Raw genomic sequence first — 22,436 nt, forward strand, 5'->3', positions numbered from 1 at the left:
CGGGACTTCGTAGATGTTACTTTGCACACAGACACTCAGAAGGTAACTGGAGAGATGCACATGGATCCCTGAAGTCCAAGGCTTGGCCAGTGTCAAAATCAGACCATTCATCTTGACTCAAACCAAAAACACGGTCAGCAAGTCTAGGTCTTAGGTGATATTTGGGCTTTGGGAATAATGGATCTATGTGTTCCCATACATGGCCATATGTGTATATGTGTATATGTGTATATTTGTTCATTTTTTCATTCATTCCTTTCTTCACTCATTCAACAAATATTAGAAATCTATGTTTCATTCAGTTGCTTAAACATGGTATAGGTTTTTGCTTCATAGAAATTCACAGATAACAGATACAAATTCCCCCAACTTGTATTTACAAAGCACTTAAGGCCTTTGAAATGATTTTTGTTTAATCTTCGCAAAAATCCTATGGGAAGGCTAGGGTGAAGAGTCAGGTAACCTGAGTGGAAACGAAGGTATTCCTTTTGTTTGCTTGTTTTTATTGCCCCCCTAATTGTGGAAATAATGCATGCCTGTTGTTAAAACACAAATATTTAAGATTGTGCAAAAGTAATCTGTAACCCAACCTCCAGAGACGTCCACGCTACAGATTTTTTCATGCTTGAAGATAATGTGTGTATGCATGTGTTTGTGTATATCGTTATATATAAAATGATTTTTCTTTAAATAAGTAAGATTATGCTGTAATATAATTCTGCAACTTGGTTTTTTCCCATCGCACAGCCTCTCCCTCAATAAACCTCAGTTTGTATGTACACGGCATACCACATCAGTTTGTACAGATCCAGCTCACTCATTTGTGGTAGTGTATTTTTTCTTTGCAAAAGCATAGGATGTTTCTTTTGCCTTTTTCAGCATTTCTTCTCTCTTGCTCATAGGTAGTCGGTCTTCTCTTGCCCAACCAGACACTGGCATCCACTGTCTTCTGGCAGGTAACAGTCTCGCAGCAAACAGGGCTCCTGAAGGAAGGGCCCACACAGGTGCTGGTTGAGAACTCCCTGCTGTGGTGTCTCCTGCCCCATCCAGACCCCGTGTAGGGTCAGTCCACCCCAACACCACCCCTAGCCCAGAAGCCACTGAAGGAAAACCAGGACTTTGGCCCTGCTGAGCAGGTCTCCAGCAGCCCAGCATGTCTCAGTCCACCATGTGTCACTCTAACCTTTGGACAGAGGTGATGAGGGCTGCGTGCCCCTGCCTGGAACATGCTGGCTTGTCAGTGGGGTGGCCCCCACTCTGCCCCTTGGCTGCTCATCCCAAGGCCAGTGACCCTGAGGCTCATAGCCTCATTTTGACATCAGCCTCCCCCACATCTACTGAGGAAGCTAAATCCACCCCTAACCTGAGGTCGTGAAGTGCATCACAGACCCTGGTCCCTGCTCTTGGAGACAGCCTGGGTTGTGACGCCATGAAAACTGAGGATATCTCTGTGTTTGTGTGTGCAGAGAAAGACGGGCAGGAAGGAAAACCTGTCTGTCTTCTAGGAGAAAATGTCAGTCTTCCCTGAATAAAACTCCTGCCGGCCTCTGTGTCTGGGAACTAGAGGTGCAGGACACTGGACTGGGAGATTTGTGAAAGAATTGCAGGGCTGTCAGTCATTCTAGGCCAACTTTTGTCCAGCAAGTAATATAATAAAGATGGTGTGACAAAGGCAGTGGGGTCTGCAGGGGCAGTGAATGCCATCATTCCAAGAGAGGTGACTGTCTCAGGATCAGGTGGACTACTGGGGTGTGCAGGACCCCATTCAGGAACCGAGAGACTTCCCGAGAGGCAGGGCTTCCAGTGCTAACACCAGCACAGCCCTGGGCAAACCAGGACGGTCAGTCATGCTAACCAGCAGCATGGGCGGCACCATGTGAGCTGGAGACCACATGCTGTGCCTTTCTGGGGATGTGTGGCCTCCTGGGGTCCAGGCCTGGCTTCCAGGGAGATAACCACTCCTTCCCTGACTTCTCTCATCATTGCCTTTCAGTGGCTGAACCAGAGCCACAATGCCTGTGTCAACTATGCAAACCGCAATGCAACCAAGGTGAGCATCACTGCCCTCTCCCCAGTGGTGGGGTTCAGGCTAGGGAGGCCCAGGCATCCTCCCTACGCGTGACATGCCACCATCAGTGGCTGCCTCTTGGTTAAGCATGGCCCTCCTCTAGATATCTTATTTAAAATGCCAGCCCTTCAGGTGAGTGGCCGACTCAGACATTACTCGGCTGAGGTCAGCTGGAGTTTCTGGGCCGGGAGCCCTCTGGGGAGGGGCTGTTTACATGAAGTGAAGAAGGCCCATTAAATGGGAGCAGTGCAAGGGATGAGTTCATCTGGCTTTCAGATTCTTCTTGGGTAGCTCTTACATTTGGGTTTTGGATCATGATGGTGTCAGCTACTTGGGGGCAAAATTCCCCTAAAGCTTCCTCCAAAATTTTTGGAAGCTGCCTTAGTGCTCCCAGGTCCCGACTGCTGGCCACAAGCTGAAGGGCTGCTCCTGAGTGGGGAGGGTCCAGGGCTGGTAACTCCTCCCCAAAGCCCCCTGCACTCCTTGAAGAGCTTGTGGTGGAGGCCCAGTCACCCTTCTGTTGTCCAGGAAGGGCTGCTGGGCCCCTGCTTTGCTGGTGAGGCCACCTCTCCCCAACTTCAGTTCAAAGGCAAAGAAGGCAGGATGCATCTAAGTCCCCTTTGGGGGCCTGTCGGTTTGGGGTAGAGGAGAGTCCTAACATTTGCTCACCTTGGGGGAGAGGAGGGGATTAGGAGCTGGCCTGGGCCATAGGAATTGAGAGGCCTGATACGCTGTGGCTGCCCCCTGACATCTAAACCTCCACCCCAAGTCTCTCTCATAGGCTTCACATATGGCCATCTCTGCTTGGATGACTCCCTTTATCTTAAACCAGACACTTCTAAACCTGCAGTTGTAGCACAGGGCAAGTTCCTTAGCTTTTTGTTAATTGTCTGTGTTGGAACTTGGGGTCTATTATTCTCTAGAGATATTGGGCAGCTATCATCTGTTGCCGTGGGAGCCCAGCTGTTCCGTGGGCTGGCAAGGCCTGTGAGAGCCTTGACACTGGCATTTCCACCTAGAAAGCGCTCCAGGTGCCAAATGGCCCCCTTGCAACATTTAGCCTCTAAACTGAAGACTGCTTGCCCCAGCCTTCAATGGTCCGTGTTAGCCTTGCTGTTCTCCACCTCCAGCCAGCACTGTCTGCCAGTGACCTTTCTAGAACAGGGCAGGAGTGAAATGGGCCCTTCAGTATCTCCCTGGATACTGGTGATTTATATTTCTACATTGGGAACTGAGCTGAGGGTGGCCTGATCCCTTTGGCTCCTGAGGGGCCTCTTCCTTCCACCCACCTTCCAGGCTGGTGGGCAGGATGCTTCTTGCTGCCTGGGACAGCTTACGGGGGAAGTATGGGAGCTTTGGGCACCCAGCAGGCCTGAAATTCTGCCTCTGTTTTCCAGCCTTCACCTGCATCCAAGTTCATCCAGGGCTACCTGGGAGCTGTCATCAGCGCCGTCTCCATTGCTGTGAGTACTCCCTCCCCTGCTCCTTCTTGGCTCTGCTGCTCTGGGGCCACCCCACTCAGCATTGCAGGTGGATGCTTGTCTGACGGCCAGGCCAGGCAAGGATGTGGGAGACAGGTTTCTGTGGGTGGAGGAGTCAGGACAGGCTTTCCAAGCCGAGAAGAGGCTCCAGTAGACAGAGCACAACCTGGTGCTCCCTGTAATGGAGAGCAGGCGGGGAGGTGAGGTTGTGCCTGGGGGCGCCGAGGCAGGACATCTGTCTTGAGTGGGGCTGCGGTTGCCCAGCACTCTGCTTGGAAGAGCTGCTCCTCGTGCTTGGTAACGTGGCTGGAGCGGGGTGGGGGGACACCTCTGAATGACTCTGCAAGGCCTGCCCACGTGCCTGCTCCCCTGAGTTCTTGCTCAGCTGCCGGGGCGCTGCTTTTCCCTCTCTGTGGCCTTACTGGTGTCACACGTCCAGCTCCTCCTGAAGACCTGTCAGTGCCCGAAGCCAGGGGCGTTAGGCTCACTCTGAGTCTCCACAGTACTTTGAGGCCAGAGCAGCTACTCAGTAGGGGAGGTTCAGAGACTGAGCGTGAGGGCACGGTAGGTGTGGCTCCCTGCTTCCCAGAGGAGGCCAGGGGCAAGTGACAAAGTCAGGGCCCTGGGCCAGAGCCAGAGTGGACGCTTAAGCTGCCAGGACCTTCTGCATGCTTGTCCCACCCCTGAGCCCGCCCCGTGCCTACGTCTGGCTCTCTCTGGATCCCCACTAGGATGGCCTTCTATAGCCGACTCCAGAGGGCGGAGGGCCCCTTCACAACTCTGTCATTTCATTCATTACACAATACATTAATGTAACTGGTAAGAAAAAAATAATTAGAAAATGAAAACCAAACAACATTCACATAGCTGAGCACAGTGGGGCACACCTGTAGTCCCAGCTACTCAGGAAGCTGAGGTAGGAGGATCACTTGAGCCCAGGTGTTGGAGTCTGTAGTGTGCTATAACTGCACCTGTGAACAGCCACTGCACTCCAACCTGGGCAACATAGCAAGACCCCATTTAAAAAAACAAAAGGCTGGGTGCAGTGGCTCACGCCTGTAATCCCAACATTTTGGAAGGCCGAGGTGGGCGGATCACCTGAGATCAGGAGTTCAAGACCAGCCTGGCCAACATGGTGAAACCCCTGTCTCTACTAAAAAAAATACAAAAATTAGTCGGCATGGTGACGGGCATCTGTAATCCCAGCTCCTTGGGAGGCTGAGGCAGGAGAATCGCTTGAACCTGGGAGGCAGAAGTTGCAGTAAGCCGAGATCACACCACTGCACTCCAGCCTAGGTGACAGAGTGAGACTCCATCTCCAGAAAATAAATAAATAAATAAATAAATAAATAAATAAATAAATAATAATAAATTTAAAAAATTAAAAAACCCCAAAACCATTCAGCTGGGCAAGGTGGTGTGCCCCTGTAATCCCAGCTACTCGGGAGGCTGAGTTGGAAGGATTGCTTATGGCCATGTTGGGCAGCATAGCAAGATCTTATCTCTAATGAAAAAGAAAACATTCACATATAATGAAGAATTCACATACAATAACCTTTTGGTAAAACCCACTTTCCTCATCTTTCCAGTGCCATTAAGTAAATACTGTATAATAATTGTTCACGGCTGTATAATTACCCATTTACACCACAATTTAATTCACCATTCTTCTAAAGGAGGGATTTGGGGTTGTCCTGAAATGGCCTCATTTATTTCACTCCCACATAGACCAAGTCATCTCCAAATAGCTGTGAAGTGGGATGTCCCATTTCATGCCCAAGATCTCTTTCCCAAATCCTTATGTCTTCACAAAAGCAAGAAGCGAGACATTGCAGACCTATTCAGATGGTTCACCAAGAGACTGCTGACCTGCCACCCAGTTTGTCCTGCAGCCCAGCAGGAGACTTCATTTGGGAGTCAGACAAATTGGGGGTCCCTGATACTGGGGACTTGCTGAGTGAAGGCCAAAGGCTCTCCTGAGTGGGAGAAAGAACTCTGTCACCTCCTCCTTGTTCCTTGTGATGAGAGGAGCTGATGGTCTGCTTAGCTTAGCAGCTCAAAAATCCCCTTCCCTTCTTTGAGACTCAGGGGCAAGGTGAGAGGAGGAGGCTACTTAGGGAAGGATGCTGAGTGGCCTTGAATGGAAAGGCTTGAGTGAAGGGGATCATTGTCCTGGTGGACTTCCTTCCCCTGCAGGCCTGGGGCTCAGAGAACAAGAATCAGCTTCTCAGCCTGAGTAACATAGCAAAACCCCATCTCTGCAAAAAATACAAAAAAATTAGGCATGGTGGTGCACACCTGTAGTCCCAGCTACCTGGGAGGCTGAGGTGGGAAATTCATTTGAGCCCAGAAGGTCGAGGCTGCAGTGAGCCATGATTGTGCCACTGCACTCCAGACTGGGCGACAGAGCAAAACCTTGTCTCAAAAAAAAACAAAAAACAAAAAACAAAAAACTCAGCTTTTTCTGAGAGCTCCGAGCCCTCTGTGTGTCCAGTCCTCACTGCCCCACCTGAGGGACCATCAGCCGCTCTGTCCCAACCACTTGCCAGGGCAAACTTAGCACAGATTTGTGGGGTATGGGTTCTGAAGACAGAGTTACCGGGGGATTTGGAGCCCTCTGGGGTTCCCAGAGCGGAGTTCTTGCTGGGCAGGGGCTGGGGCCTCACACGGGGCTGTGCCTGTGCTGGGGACTCACTCCTTTCTCCTCCATGTGAGTTCCAGCACCCCTCAAAAGGCTTTCCCCAACCATTCCAGCCCATAGCACTCTCCCTCCTTACAAGTCCTGGAAACTCCTGTCCTCCCCACTCACACTCAGTCGCACTGTGTCCCTGTCCCTTTACTGTTCTGCAGTCTGAGCCTCATCCCCACTGGATTACAAGTTAACCAGGGACGGGCACCATGGCTTCTCCTCCATGGAGAGAAGCACAGGGCACTGCCCCATAAATACTTATTAATTAGGCCACTGATTGATCGCTGGCCTTGAGGCCCCTCCGATCTGCAAGTCCTAGTGGTGGCAGCGTCCCTCCGCCTGACGTCTTCACACAGTGAGCGTCTAACTCCGGCAGATGGAGTGGAGTTTCTGACTTGGAAAATCGGCAGCTTGCTTGCTTTTCTTTTGTGTGTGTAAGTCACAAAACCTCTGAAGAAAGAGGCTTTATTTTATTTTCCTTTCCCCTGTTCTCTGGAACACCAGGTCCCGCAGCCTCATTAACTGATCTCTGCTTCAATTAGTGACAAATCCTCTCCCAGGGCGAGCCTGTTAGGAGGAGATGACCTGCAAACAAGTGTCACGGCCCCAGTGGTTGGCCCAGCTCTGGCATTAATTAAAACGAGTCCCTACAAGCAGGTGGCATGGATGGGGGCCGGCAGGCTGCAAGCAGGTCCTTGGGACAGAGGACAAACTGGAGTGGAGGCCAGCCTCCTCTGGGGGCCCTGGAGAGCTCCCTGCCCCACTCAGAGGAGCCCTGACCTTGGCCAGCAACCCTGGGATCAGGGATCCCCAGTTTGCATGCCCCCAAGTGAAGACTCCTGCTGGTTGCAGGACTACCAGGGTGGGATTAGCAGCCTCTTGGTGAACCTTCTAAATAGATTTGGCAATGTCTGGCTGCTTGCTTGAGAATAAAAAAGAAATCCCGTCTTAAGTTATTTTTGAAATCTAACAGTTTGCTGTCTTTTAACAAAGGAAGCCTCTCTCAATCCTCACTGTTTTTTAGTTCGAGAGTTTGCATTAAGCACTTCTGTGGGCGGCCGTCACTGGGCCCCGGCTACACGAGGGTGAGAGGAAGTAAGACCCATTGACTCCCATCGGGGGACTGTGATGTACGGGTACTTTGCAGGCGCTGGGGGCTACAGGGACTGGTATATCCTTCAAGGCACTGAGGGGGGAAGCTAGAACGCTCTGTGGTATAATCAGAATTATGATGAAGGTGACCCCAGGGTGTGGTGGGAGCAAGGGAGGGGCCCCTACTTCACACAGGGCTGACTCGTAGGACAGAATGGAGAGAGCCAGGGGCAGGCAGGGTGGGTGTTCCAGAGAAAGGGCACCGTACAAGCAGAGGTGCACAGGAGAGCATGACCAACTCCGGGCTCGGAACAGGAGGGCGGCCACCGGGTAGGGAGTGATGGTGATCATGAGTGGAGGATGATCAGGGCCAGTCAAGAGACGCCCTGAGTGCCTTGCTCAGGAGGAAGGAGGCCATGCCTGGAGCCCTGCCTGGGCTCGGGAACCTGGGTGTCGCAGATGGTGCAGGTGGAAGTGGGCTGGAGGAGAAGGGGTGGGGCCGCCCTCATGGACGAGGGGCCTGGATGAGGGTGGACGTGGGGCTGGAGAGGAAGACTCAGGGATGAAGTGCTGTGGGACCAGTCAGGAGCTGCCTGGGGGAGCCACATGATGAGAGGCACTTCACGCCCGTTCCTCACACCCTTAGCTGGCCTCAGACCTCTTAGCTGGCTGAGGTCTCTCCCTGTTGGGGCAATGCTGAGCTCCATTCTCAAAGGTTCTGGGCCCTGAGGGGGTCCTTTCTGTGTAGGATGCAGTGGCTGTTAACCTTCACTACCAGACACTGGCATAGAAGAAGGGGTTCCAGGGGATCCCTGTGCTGAACCCATACACCTTCCAGTTCCCATTACTTACTGACTACTCTGTGTCCCTGGATAGTCAGACTGGAAAGTAGTCATGAGAACAGTAATAATGGCGAGCACTTCCGGAGTGCCTACACACGCCAGGCATTGTTTAGGTGTTCATCCTCATTTTACAGATGAGGATACTGAGGCACGGAGGTGAAGTAAGTGACAGGGCCTACCCAGGCTTAATCACACACAGAGGCCCCTTTTTCCTTTTTCCTGCTGCACCCCCTGTGGCATAAGGAGGTGGGAGAAGCCAAGTGATGTTCTCAGCTTCTAGGTTGGAGGAGCTATTACCATGCCGCCTGGCAGACAAGTCCTTCCCCAGGTACCCTGAGAGCAGTGGGGACTGGAAGACATTTTTTGAGAGGTTCTTTAGGTGTAACAGAGTTCAACCCTCTGCTCACCTTCATACTTAGTTCCTGGGCCTGTGTTTTCTGGCCATAGTCAAGTCAGCAGCATATATTTGTCCCTGGCCCAGAGCATGCCCTGCCGCCTATAAGACAGGGCCTGGCTGGCTCTGTGGTGGAGGGTGTACCTCAGGCCCTTCTGTTCTTCTCCAGGCTGGAGAGAGGTAGGGGGACAACAGCACCTGGGAATCCTGGACCAGACTATTGTCTTGCTGTGTTCAGGGAGTGGCTTTGGGTTTGGAGGGTCCATCCCATGGACCCTGTAGAGAATCTGCAGTGTTCAGAAGCCTGCAGATGGTGATGCTGGCAGTGCAAGTCAGACACAGACAGCAGCTCTGTGTCTTTTCTAGGGAGGACAAGTTGTTGCCCCCTCCCATGTAGAAGGGGTCTGATGTAATTGATTTCCCAGCAGGCAGCCCCCTGGCCCTTGTGGGGCATGGTTCTGGGGTCAGGGTTGGTCACTGTTGCCAGCAAACAAGCCACTTGGTCACAGCTGGAGCAACTGATGTTTTAGCCTGTGCAGAGCTCTGTCCCAGCTACTTGGCTACTTTGCTGCTGACCCCATTGCCAAGCGGCAGGCTGGCTGGGGTTGGGGAACAATTGACCTCCATGGAGGGTCTTGGGTCCACTTGACTACCAATGTGTTCTACCAAGTGTGCCCTCTGGTGGATATTTTTGGTACTTCAGCGATTCCTTGACCTTCCCCAACCCTTGCCCCCAGTGCCCTCACAAACCCCTAACCTTGGTTACATTATTATCTACCACCCAAGAGGGGCCCTCCTTTTAGGCATGCCCCTTCCTCCATTGTTCTTCAGGGCCATTTGGACCCCCATAATGACTGATGCAATAGAGTCTGTAGACTGTCGTCTGAGTACCCCACAGACAACCTGGTATTTCATGCTTCTGATCCTCGGCCGAGCCCCGCTCCCTTCGTAGCCTCCTATTCAGGGCTCAGGCAGGCATCCCCTTCCTCAGGAGCCTTCATGACCCTTGGGCCCACTCCCTCACGGCACCTTCTCATACAGGTAGCCAGAGCCTTGCAAGCAAGCCAGGCGGTCCCGCAGGGCCGTGTGACTCCTCCAGTGCCACTGAAGGCTTTAAGCAAGTTGCCTTGTGTTTTCAGACTTCACTCCGACTGCTGTAGAGAGCAGATGGATGGGGGCAAGAGTGGAAGCAGGGGGCCTGGTTAGGAGGTGCACCGTCATCCAGGGACAGAGGCTGCGTGCTGAGTGTTGGGAGCAGGGAGGGCAAACAGCTGCATTCATGACATCCGGGAGACATGACACCAGGGAGCCATGGTTACACGTGGGCCCCGGGGGGGCTCGTGCCCAGAACGCTGTGAGGTCTCTGGCATGAGAAGCAGAGCTGGAAATGGGCGAGGAGGCTGGGGTGTGTGTGAGGAAGAGCGAGACAACCTTCATTTGGGGTGCGAGAAGATGGAATACCTAGAGCCCTTGGACACAGAGGCATCCGCCAGGCAATGGATATTCAGGCTGCAGTGGGGGAGCACATGCAGGGAGAGGGATGCAGGCATTCTTCCACCCCATCCAGTGTCTCCTTGCTGGCCTGTTGTTGGCCCAGAAAGCCGTTGGTACTTAAGGCTACAGCCACCAGCTGTGTAGCTCATGACACTAAAGATTTGGTGTCATGAAGCTCCCACCCCACCCACAGCTCCTGGTGCTGGTCGGCCCTGTTCCCATCTCTGTGGGGACTATCAGGAAGCTGGCCTTCCGTTCTTTCCCCCTGGTCTCCTGTCAGCTGCTCATGGCAAATTCACTGGCCCAGTAGCCAGACCTTGGAGATAGGTGGTCAGGAAGGCCTATTCCCTCCTTCAGGATGTTACTGATGTCCTGTGGAGCCTGAGCCCTGGTTTTCCAAGAAGCCCTGTCTGCTGGCCATACAAGAAATTGTTGTGCAAAATCCACACCCTGTTTGTTTTCCCCATCTACCAAAATGGAGCTCCTGTTTGGTTAATTTCTATTTTGTGGCTTATTTGGATGCTGTTAAAACAGATCCTGGGAGACCCTCAGCAGTAATTGTTCCACATCTCATTATCTTTCCTGAACCCGATTATTAGCTCTGATTTTTCTGATCGCTAGCTGCTGTTTGTGATGAGCTGTGTGCCATTAATACCAGCTGGTTCCCTTAAACAGGACCCACCGTGCCAGGGAAAACGAGCTGGCATTCAGAGCCACCAGCCTCTTGGCTTTTTAATTTTAACGGGCTCTACCAAATGTTCCAGGCCAAAGGGCCCTGAGGAACCAGAACAGACGGGCTCCTAACCCCTGGTCTACAGCCATCTTGGGTTCCTTCTCAGGCTGTGGCTGTCCTAGGTGCTGGGGCAGTAAGACCTAGGCTGGGGCCTGGGAAGGGGTAAGAGTAAGTGGCCATTTGCCTCTTCCGTGTCCATGCCCTCCCTGCCACTGGGCCCATCACTGGCAAGTGGGCACTGTGACCTCACTGACTCCTCGTGAGCTCACAGCTACACACATGCCCAGGTCTCCTCCCTACTTTGCTGGTCCCCAGCCCCTTTCTTGGGCGCAGTCATGTTGGCCATGCTTTCAGAAACATATGTGTACTGCATAAATGTCACCCCATCCATGCTGGGAGACACTGGTGACTTTCAGGGAAGAAGAGGCCAGAAGAAACCTGGGACGAGGACATTGTTTTCTCTCTTCATTCTTCCTCCCTACACTCTGGGCTGTGCCAGGCCTAGCCAGTGCGAAGAATGGCCGACCAGGGAGGGGGAGGCTTTGGAGAGGGGGAGGGAAATGTGATGGCCATCTTTCCTCATTTCCCTCCTGCTGCTCTCCAGCCCTGCCCACCCCCAAGAGGCTGCCATGGGGAAGGGTCCCAGCCTCTCTGCTCACTTCCTTGAATGGCTCCTGTTCCCCGCCTCTTCCAGCACTTCCTATATCTTCTTAAATTGTCATGCAGGATTTTGAACCCAGATCTTCTGACTTCCGGCTGCTGGGGGCAGGGATGACTCAAGGGCCCTATCTTCCCTGCAGGAGTTGCCTTCTGTTTTCCACTCATTTGGACCCCAGCCCCAAGGTGGCCATTGTCAGGGAGGTGCTTGCTATGCAGATGTGCCATTCAAAGGCATGGAGATATTAAAGCATCCCACCCTCAGGTGGAAGACAATGGGAAAGTCATAGCACCCTGGTTAGGAGCAAGGCTTTGGAATTAGCAGGCCCTGCGTTCAAATCCTAGCTTTACTTGCCTCATCACAGATGTCTGTCCTTGAGCAAAATTGTTTAACCTCTCTGGACCTGTCTCTATCTGTAAAAAGGGCCAACATGGTCTATCTAAAAGCCTTGTTGTGAGGATCTCATTAAGATATTTCATGTGAATATGTGCTGAGTGGCCTCACGTAGGAGGTGCTCGCTGACTTCTCCCGAGCCCCCCTCCTCTTCATCGCTACTGCCCGTCTGCATGTCCTCCAGCTTCCTCCCACGCTTTTTCTCACTGCACTTTTTTGGGGGTGAGGGAGGCCATTTCTGAGTCACTCACTCCTGGACTTGATGAATTCTATTCATGTGGCGGGGGCAGCAGGGCCCAGTTTGAGCCGGCAGCTCCCCAGCCCTGCCCACTGTACCACTGAAGTGTGTCCACGCCGTGATGCCCCTGGCTGCCTCCCAGCCTTCCCTCAAGCGAGCTGGGAGGACAAGGATTGGACTCTGAGGATCAGCCTGAGACTTAAGATGGAGGCTGTGTTCCCGAGAGCCCAGGGTGGGCATGCCAGGAAGCACTCTGGCTCCATGGAATGCTGCGCTGCCCCGGGACTGGCGGACCAGCACTTCCTTGTCTTCCTGGGTCTCACAGTCGCAGCCCGGGCTGGGCTGTTTCTGCCTTGCTGCACCCTGCCCCAACAGCGGCAGGGGCCTGGCAGCCCTGGAGGCCTTCCCAAGGCTCTGCGTCCTTCCCAACCACCCACAACATTAAGGCCAGAGCCAGGCCTAAGGGCACAGGGTGGCCTGCTGAGCCACCAGGTGTGCCAGACCTGAGAGCAGGCTGCCCCGGCCCATCAGGCCAGGAGTCCTGCCACGGCTCCTTCCACGCTTCCCAGGAAAGACAGCACAAGGTCTGGCTTTGGCCTCTGTCTGGGGAAGCAGAGACCTCTGCAACCCAACTCCTTTTCTGGTTTCATGCATCTTATCTTTTCTCTCTCCAGGCCTGCACTCGTATGCATTTCTCCACCAGAAAGTCCTTTTCCTCTGCCTAGCCCAACCCCATCTTTCTCTCCTCCGCAAAGCCCCACTCCCAGCCTTTGCCTTCTCCATGCAGTCATATGTTTGTTGGTTCCTGCATTTATTCCTCAGTCACCAGCTTATTGAGCGTGTACTATGTGCCAGTGAGTGTAGCCCCAAGTGGTGGACATACAAAGATGAAAAAGGTGCAGTCACCCCATCCGGTCCAGTGACATCATGATTATATAGCTTCATTTATTGAGGTGTCTTATATGCCAAGCTCACACCCACCACTTACATACATTCTTATACCAGCCCTGGGATGTTGTAGGTATTACTATCCCTTTTTACAGATAGGTGAACTGAGGCAGAGAAAGATGAAATGACTTACCTGCCTAAGGTCCCACTGCTAGTAAGTGACACTGGAGGCGGAACTCATGGGTGGGCCTGAAAGAACAGGTGTGGACTGAGCGGAGGAGGGAGGCATCCCAGGCACAGGGACCAGCACTGCAAAGGCCCCATGGCTGGAAGGCTCACGGAGGATCTGATGGGCAGCAAACTGGACTCTCGGGGTTGAACGTGGGGTGTTGGGAGAGTGGGGAAGTGAGGTTATGGAGGCCGAGGCTGCTGTGGGAAGGAGATGACACTTTCTCAGGCAGGTTGGTCATAGAGAGGAGCTGGTGTGGCAGACATGAGAAAGCCTGTGCTCTTGAAAGATGAAAGAGCCTAGGGGATGGACTGGAGTGACGAAGACCCCAGGCAGGGGCTGGGGTGGGGTGCCTGGCATCCTGGGCCAGGTGACAGGTATGAAGGCGATGACAGTGAGTCCAGGACATCCGCCTCACCCTCCATCCTGCCCTGAGCTACGCTGCTTAGTCCTGCAGCCTGTGGGCAGGTGTGGGGGTCTCCCTGTCCTGAGCCCTTATGGTCTGGCTGGGCCCACACTTGCGTGTACCATGGGGTTTCAGAAAGATGGTGCTTAGGGCTAGGGTGGGAATGAGGCCTTCCTACACTTCATTTAGTCATGGAGTATGTATCCTTCTACCAGCAACTGCTACAGCATCCCATCCCTTTTCTCCTCTGCAGTGTGTGTGTATGAGTGTGTAAATGTGTGTGTATGTGTGTGTATGTGTCTGATGCTTTACCTCTCTCCCTCTTTCTCATGGGCCAGTTACCTGGGCTGACTGGGCAGTGGTACTTTAAGCAGCGACACTGGAGCTCTGCAACCTCAGGTGACGCTGAGGATTAGGGGTGTGAGGTGCGATTGCGGGGAAAGATGACATCCCCCACTCTCTGGTGTTCCTCCAGTTCTGCCCCCACTCCCACAAGCCACTGCAGCATCATGCACTTTTTCTGTGTTTTTATTTTTTCTTTCACAGGTGGGCCTTAATGTCCTGGTTCAGAAAGCCAACAAGTTCACCCCAGCCACCCGCCTTCTCATCCAGAGGTTTGTGCCGTTCCCTGCTGTAGGTAAGACCTGCACACCACATAGATGTGTGCTGTGGGTGGGTGTTGGGGACCGCTGGGCTCCCAGAGAGACAGATGACCCTTCCACACCTCCCCTGATGCCCAGGGAGCACCCAGCTGGGAGAATTGGCGCAAAATGTTTAGCTAAAAGACAAGACCATGGGGTCCCACTGACCAACTCTGTGCTGAGATTCTGCTTTCAGCATAGGGGTTCTTAGGCTGGGGTCCCAGACCCCCAAGGGGTCAGTAGACAGAATGCAGCGGATCCTGTGAGCTTGGTCAGGGAAAAGATTTACATTAACCTCTAACTGCATTTTAACATTTCCTTCCATTACGAATGTAGGCAGCAAACCACAGTCAGAAGCAGGACCTGTGACTTTGTCACCAGTAGAAATCACAGATGTTTTCATGGCACATTACAGTTGTTACAGAGATCTTAAAATATTATTTATGCTCAACACTAATTCATATTTTCTTTCTTTTTTTTTTTTTTTTTTTTTTTTGAGACAGAGTTTCGCTCTTGTCACCCAGGCTGGAGTGTGGTGATGCGATCTCGGCTCACTGCAACCTCCACCTCCCGGCTTTAAGCAATTCTCCTGCCTTAGGCTCCCAGGTAGCTGGAATTACAGGCATGTGCCACCATGCCCATCTAATTTTGTATTTTTAGTAGAGATGGGGTTTCACCATGTTGGCCAGGCTGGTCTCGAATTCCTAACCTCATGATCCACCTGCCTCGCCCTCCCAAAGTGCTGGGATTACAGATGTGAGCCACCATGCCTGGCCACTAATTCATATTTAATACATCAACTGATAGATCTTGTTTTTAATTCATTAGTTAAAAAGCACATCTAGGCTGGGTGTGGTAGCTCACGGCTGTAATCCCAGCACTCTGGGAGGCCGAGGTAGGCGGATCATGAGGTCAGGAGATCAAGACCATCCTTGCCAACATGGTGAAACCCCATCTCTACTAAACATAGAAAAATTAGCTGGGTGTGGTGGTGCGTGCCTGTATTCCGAGCTACTCAGGCCGAGGCAGGAGAATCGCTTGAACCAGGGAGTTGAAGGTTGCAGTGAGCCAAGATCACACCACTGCACTCCAGCCTAGGCGACAGAGTGAGACTCTGTCTCAAAAACAAAACAAACAAACAAAAAAAACAGTAAACATCTATTACTATATCACAATAATTTGGTAATTTCTTTCAGGATGATCCCTTTGTGATCCTTTGTGTTTTGTTTTATGCATTTAGAAACATTATTCTGAGGGGGGTCCATAGGCCTCACCAGACTTCCTGAGTGGTTTGTGGCACAAAAGAAGGCTGGAAGCTTCTGCTAGTCTAGGTTTCAAGCCTTTAGGTATTGTGAGCCTCTAGGTTTCAGAGGCCTTCGCTCTACGCAGGTGATTGTGGGCGCACAGGTATATGTGGAGGGGATTTCTCCTGCCTTCAGCTGCGTCTTTGCTGAACTTGGAGTCTATGAGCTCACCATAGATGCCCCAGGCCGGGGCCCTGGAGATGCCACAGAGCTCTGCTTGGCCCTTAAGAAGCCTACACCTTGTTGGGGAGAAGGACAAAATAGTGGAAGGAGTTTTTAAAACTAAAAAGAAATAAATGATATTGAGAGCAGTGTAAGGCAGTGCATAGCTGTCAAAAGAGAAGGATAAACCAGTCCTTGAACCATAACAGCAGAACTCCCCATCTGTGCCAAAGGACAACAATGGGGACAGGCCAGCACAGGGCATGAGGACTCGTGACCTCTATGGTACCAAGGCACCGTCTGAAGAGCTGGAGTCAGACCCAGGCTCATGGTCCTGACCCTGATCGTCATCTCCAGGGCCCTGCTTCTCCATCTGTAAAAGGTGGGTACCAGTACCCACCTTCCTACAGCCCAGAGCTCTGGGAGGAGCAAGTGAGGCCACAAACCAGTTTCCACTGAGATGAAGGTGCTTTGAAGCACCTGCAAAGCCCTGTGAGAGGGTGACAGGTCATTGCTGGGCAGCCCCACCCCTGGATGACCCAGAGACTAATGAATTCCCAGAACCAGCCACCTGGCTCAGCCTCAGCCAGCCCAGATAATTGCTATAGCAACTCCACACTTTTAATGAACTTTCAGCTATTTCTGTCGTGAGCCATTAATGGAATAACCCTTTAGATCTGATTCGTTAAGGGGCCTAATAAAGCAAACACGGCTGCCCAACTGGTGTTCCCGGCCATTCAGCCTGGAGGGTCAGATGCAGCCTGAGAAGGGGCAGCGCTCTGCTGCACTGGGCTGGATCTGGGATTCAGCCAAGATGTAATCTGTCCTTAGCCAAGCTTTAGATAAGAACTTTGCCGGGGGCCCATTCCAGCCCTACTGGCCATCTTGCTGTGTCACCTTGGGGTGGTCTTAACCTCTCTGGGACTTTCAGGAGGAGGGTCCCTGCTTTGGGTCTGAGACTTTCTGACCTGCCCCTCTTCAGACTCCAGTGTAATTCCCCTCCCCTCTTCTTTTTGGGAATGAGGCTTAGCCGCTCGCACAGGTGCAGCCACTGTTGTCTTGAGATCCTGAACATCCCTCACAGGTTGCATAATGTGGTTTAAGCCCTGACAGTCCTTGCTTACCAGGATCCAGGGAGAGGCAGGCCCTTTGTGGCTTCTTCCTCCGGCCTGGCTGCTGAGTCCTGGCTGGGTACCTGCCTGCCTTCTGCCCCAGCCCCAGTCTCCCCTCCCCCCACACAGGCTTCCATCTCTCTAGTCCCCATGTCCATCCCTCTCATCTGCAAGTGGACACTTGCGGACTGCCCTAGTCAATGCTGACACAGCTTTGAGATGATTAGGTATGGCCCTTACCCACCAGGGACTCAAAAGCCACCTGGTCCTCTCAGGCCACTGTCCAGTCCCTGTACTTGGCCTCTCTTCACTTTATCCCCAGGTACCCCTGGCCAGAGAGAGTATCCCTAAGCTGCACCAGGTGCTGGCAGGGCCTAGGTCCTGCCCGGAGTTCACTCCAGTTCTCCGAGGCAGGCTAGGCCAGACCTGGCTGGGCCACCATTAAAGGTGACCAAGAAGCTGGCTCAGGCTGTGCTTGACCTTGTGGAGGGTCCCCTGTCCCTTTAGGCTGCTTGCAGAGACTCACTGAGCAGTGACTGCACATGGGAAGGAGGTTGGGGCAAGTGGTAGTGATCATACTTAAGCCCTGTTGTTGGGATGTGAGTGGAGTGGAACGGGGTCTTCAGGGTGATGTGGGTCCTGAAGAGGCTTGTGCCCTGTGGTCAGAGGCTGCATCCAGGCTCTCACACTTCTGAGCAGGTTGGGAACTCAAGCTCTGGGGAACAAGGAAGCCCCAAGAGTCAGTTTCTTTTTCCCAAGGCTCTGCCAGCTCCTCTGCAGGCTCCAGCCTGAAGCCTGGGAGGTGGGCTACATGCTGCCTAAGAGTGGCCTGAGACACACGCACCTGGGCCTCACACCAAACTCCACCACTCCCACCCCATTCTACCCGCTGTCTCCTCAGCTGGAAATGAGGCCTCTGACGAGACCCTCCTTCAGCCCCTTCCCACCAGGACCTCTGTGACTGCAGGCCTCCTTGAGGTTTGCAGAGCTCTTGGGGGCTGCACGGCTCCCCTCATATTCCCCAGCAGGCCTCTCTCCTCCCTCGGTTCTCCTCATTCTGTGCTGGGAGGGTCCGAAGGCAGAGCGTGCCATCACCCTCTTACAGAAGAATGAACAAAGTCAGACTTGCTAAAAGTGATACTGAGCTGGCCAGAGCCCAGGCCTCCCAGGCCCAGCCCAGGGCTATTTCAAGCCCTGTGAGATAACCCCTCACCCCTATAGCTGAGAAACTGAGCATTGTGGCCCGGAGGCAGCCAAGGCTACGCGGTGTCCTCCCTGTTCTGCCTCCATGTTCCCCCCTAGTTTTTCAGAGTGTGTGTGTGCACACGCCTGTGTCACATGACTGATGCATGTGCAGGCACATGTACTGAGTACGTGGGAAGCCCTGGAATGCTCACTGCAGCCATTTCTCTCCCCTTGGAGAGAGGTGGTTTCAGGGCCATGCTGCGTCCCTGGTCTAGAACAGCAATCGTGTGGGAGATCTCAGTTTCTATTTATACATGGAGATGTTAGGAAAGACAGTGAGCCCAGGAGCATGTGTGCTGGCATCAGAATCGATTGGGGACTGGTAATTAATTTGCTTAGACCTTAATTAATTCTCCAGTTCTTTCTTATTTGTGGACTGTCACGCCTAATTGTGTTCAGGAGCTCAAGCTCGGAGCGGGCCCTCCGTTAATTGACGTATGGTTGCTGCGAGGTGAAGTTAATGGTTTGGGAAGCTGGGCAAACAGTGTAATTAAAGGTCAGTAGAGGAGGCATTGGAAAAATACACACCCCCAGGTCCAGCCACCAGTCTCTGTGAGCAGAGTCCGTTCCAGGGGTTGCCGGCCCCACAGGCTTCTCGAGGGGCCTTGGGGGAGGGGTACGGGGAGCAGTTACCAGCAGGAAGGAGGGCCAAGTCCTGGGTCCCAGAGGCGGCAGTGGCCAGGGGATTAGACATCTCATTGACAGTAATGGGTGGGGCAGGGGCTTTAGGGAGGTGGAGACAGAGGTGTTGGCTCAGCAAGCACATCTATAAAGCTGGCTGGCCCTCTAGACTCCGGGGAGGTGTGTGCATGGGGAGGGCAGGAAGCCCTGAAGGTCACCCCAGGCTGCCTGGCTGCATCCACTCAGAGCAGGGAACAGGCAGTGAGTGTCATGTGCTCATCAAGACCCCCAGCTAGACCCCTGAGTTCCTGATGAGGGAGGCCTGAGCTTCGGCATCAGCCAGCTGCTCCTTCCAAGAAGAACAAGCTTCCTGCAGGCACCGGAAATGCCAGCCTCAGCAGCTCCTTGCTGAGAAATGACTTCTTCCTGTGCCGTCCCCAGCAGTCTCCTATGTTAAATGTCAGGATTTATTTTATTGCCGTGAAAAGATCTTGTGTTCACCAATGAGTCCCTTGCCCAGGGTGTCCTGGCACTGTTTGGGAGAAGGTCTTCTGTTCATTCACAGGTGTGGCAAACCTGTTCCCTGACATCCATGCCCCCTTCTCCCCAAGGCCACACGGGTCCTCGTGTCATTGAACCCCTCTTCGCTCCACTGCTTCCCCTTTGTGCTCAGTCCACCCTGCTTCCTCTGTCTAGGAGGTGGCCATGGCAGTGCTGCCCAAGTCTGGAGGGCCTACCCCCAGGTCAGAGCACAGCTCCCCAGGCCTCATCCCCTGTGAGCAGGAGGCAGCAGCGTGCACCTGTGGCAGCTGTGTCCTGGGCCCTGTGACATCAAGGTCCCTCCATCAAGGTCAGTGGTGCTTCACGTGGCATCCACGCCCTTCAGGCACCTCTGGATACCATGAGTCCCTTCTTTGACGTGCCCTGCTCTTGCCTCTCCTGTGCCCCACTGCAGCCCTGGAGAATCCTGCCATCCTCCTCTCCTCCCTCTTGCTGGGCCCCGGGCCTTTGCATGTGGCCCTGATGTCTGGATACCTGCTCTTCCCACTACCTCAAGCACCCTCTGCCCTCCCTTGACTGCCAGGCCTTTGTGACTCGGCTCGAACACCATCTCCTCTTGGAAGCCCTCACTGGGAGTCCCAGCCAGGGTTAGATGGCAGCTACCTGTGTGTGCCGATGTCTATCTGGGGACTGCCCGTGTTGTTTCCAAGCCTGGCTCCCCCATTAGACAGTGAGTGCCCCAAGGCAGGGACTGGATCTCATCTACCACCACCCTCAGCCCCCTCGGTGCCTGGCACACAGTCAGTGCTCAATGTGGGTTTATTCAATGATCAAATGAGTGCTTTGGCACAACAGGTTTGAGATGAGGCACTCGTGGCAGAACCTCACCCTGATGGCAGTGGTGGCCAGATTCTGTAGCTACCTGGGCATTTATTCTGGACCTTTTCCACTTTTTAAAGTTGTTTTGGAGTGCTCTGTTTTCTTTTATACATTTTTACCATCACTGTGGTCCACTCTTAGTCAGCAGGCCTAGGGTGGATGACCAATGGGCCCACCCCTTTCCAGATCATCCTGGGCACATTATCCAACCCTTCCGGGCCATGATGGCCCCATCTATAAAATGGGATACTAGTATCTCTGAGCAAAGTTTTCATGGGGATTGAACATGTCAATTTCCCAGCGTAGCATGAGCACCTACTAAATGTTGATCCTCTTCCAGCTCCACTCCGTTCCTCCTGCCCCAATCAGGGGTGGCACATTCCTGCCATCAGGGAACTTGTTCTTTGGGGGTAAGAGGTGGTTAGATGTTCAAAATGGCATGCACACACACACACACAAAATAGTTCCGGTGTTAAGGGCAATAAAGTTTTATAGAGGATTAAACCCATTCGATAATCTCTCTAAATCACCTTCCATCATCTCTACGATTTTAGGAATCTAATATGAACTGAATTATATACGGAAAGGGTGTTTGTTGAGAAAAGGGCTGGGATAATTAGATCATGTTATCAAAGGAATATGTGGGCGTGGTGGTGTGGATTTTGAGGAGCCATGGAAGGTTGGGCTGGGCTGGGTGCCAGAACTGGTAGCAGCCTCAGAACTGGCATGGGCCCCTGGTGTGTGTCAGGCCCCAAGAGGACACAGGCAGTGGGTCCAAGGCAGCCACAGGAAAGTGTCTAGTGTCCCAGGGCTCTGTCTTCAGTTTCATTCCCTTCAGTTATTTTGATGCCTTGGATGGAGGAGGCCTGTGGCTCATATTCAAAAAACAGGGACACCAACCTGGCAGGGATTGTGAATTCATGGGCAAGAGCACCAGGATCTAAAAAGATCCATTGAGGTGGGCCGATGAGATCTCACAAGGTTTGATGTATGTCTTGCTGTTCAAAAAATGTAGGTGCACAAGTGTGAGGGTGTCAAGACCTGACTTGGCTGAAGTTCTCAAGACAGAGACCCAGGAGTCTCATGGACTGTGTGCTCAGAATGGGTCCCTGGTGTGGTGTGTGCCTCTGATGATGCTCACTCAGATTTCAGCTGCATTACTAAAGATAGAACACCAAGAACAAAGGAGTCTGTTTAATTCTGGCTGTACACGTCAAGAGTAGCTCTGATAAGTGGTAACGCCACAAGAGTGACAGGATCTTCTGAAAAAAATGAGAGCCTGTTATTGGAATGAGCTGCCTGACTCCTGGATTTGAGGGAAATGTCTGATTAGTAGACAGGCCCCAGAAGCTGTGAGGGGCACTCGCACGCGACCAAGGCACCTGTTTCCAAGCAGCTTGCTCAGGATCTGGCATACTGTAGGTGCTCCATAAGTGCTTGTTGCGTAAAAGGCCTTCCATTTCTGGGGTTTTATAATTCCTGAAATCCAGAAGGTAGAGAAGCCCAGAGGCAGAGACAGTGGGGAAGTGTAATGCAGAGGGAGGGAGGGGCTATGCAGGAGGGGAATGCAGGAGGGAGCAGGGGGCCTGGCTGGACTGGGCTGGCCTGCTGGGGAACAGAGGAGGGCATGTTGGCTCTATGAGTGTTAGCTTGGGGTTTGAGCTTTATCTTTGGTTGATGGGGAACCATTGAAGAATCTCAAGCTAAGAGGCAGCTGTGATAAAAAAGGGGCTTTTTAAAAAGAAGAATGTGTTAGCAGGAATCATATTAACAGATTCCAAACTTCCGAGTCAGCCTACACCTAGACTTACAGGCTGATTTTTCAATCCAGAAATTCCCGGTCCTGAGTCGGTGACACTTCAATATGGGTTGTGAAACTCTCCCCAAATTCTCAAGCTACTTAAAAGAAAATTTGTGCTGCTTACTTAGCACTGCCTCTCAGGTGGAATAATGGGGATTTTTGTGAAATCAAGCAAATATGAGGGCATGCATCCTTATTTGATGATCATCACTGTCTTAAAGGCAGAGGGGTTGTATTCTGCTGTGATTCAAGTGTGAGAGAGAGTATGTGTGAGTGTGTAAAGATGGTAATATGCCTACATGTATATTTTCAATGCATAGACCTTCCCGGGCAGGGACATGAGAACCTGGCTATAGTGGTTGCCTCTGGGGAGGGGGTGAAGTGTAGGGTTGGGAAGGAGACTTACTTTTTATTATTTCCCCTTTTACACCATTTGAATCATTGACTGTGTTGCCCAAACGGTGGAAGGAAGGAAGAGAGGGAGGGAGGAGAGAAGAGAGAAGAGGGGAGGAGAGGCCAGCATTACCTCCCACTTCTTGCAGAAGAGGAAGTGGAATCTGGAAGT

General features: G+C 52.6%; 1 protein-coding gene across 6 annotated transcripts in view; it reads left to right on the top strand.

Annotated features, from left to right (window-relative positions):
- Nucleotides 1-22,436, top strand: part of SFXN5 (sideroflexin 5) — a 131,481-nt gene that overhangs the window by 71,224 nt on the left and 37,821 nt on the right. For 5 of the 6 annotated variants that reach the window (XM_024242047.3, XM_054548062.2, XM_002811899.6 and 2 more), the window contains 4 exons: nucleotides 903-956; nucleotides 1,994-2,050; nucleotides 3,466-3,531; nucleotides 14,152-14,242. In XM_024242047.3, the coding sequence (XP_024097815.2) occupies nucleotides 903-956; nucleotides 1,994-2,050; nucleotides 3,466-3,531; nucleotides 14,152-14,242 (268 nt within the window). The remainder of the gene's footprint in view (nucleotides 1-902; nucleotides 957-1,993; nucleotides 2,051-3,465; nucleotides 3,532-14,151; nucleotides 14,243-22,436) is intronic. The other variant, XM_024242050.3, reaches the window with a different exon arrangement.

The sequence above is a fragment of the Pongo abelii genome, chromosome 12 (genome assembly GCF_028885655.2).
Source record: "Pongo abelii isolate AG06213 chromosome 12, NHGRI_mPonAbe1-v2.0_pri, whole genome shotgun sequence".
NCBI classification, from domain to species: Eukaryota; Metazoa; Chordata; class Mammalia; order Primates; family Hominidae; genus Pongo; species Pongo abelii.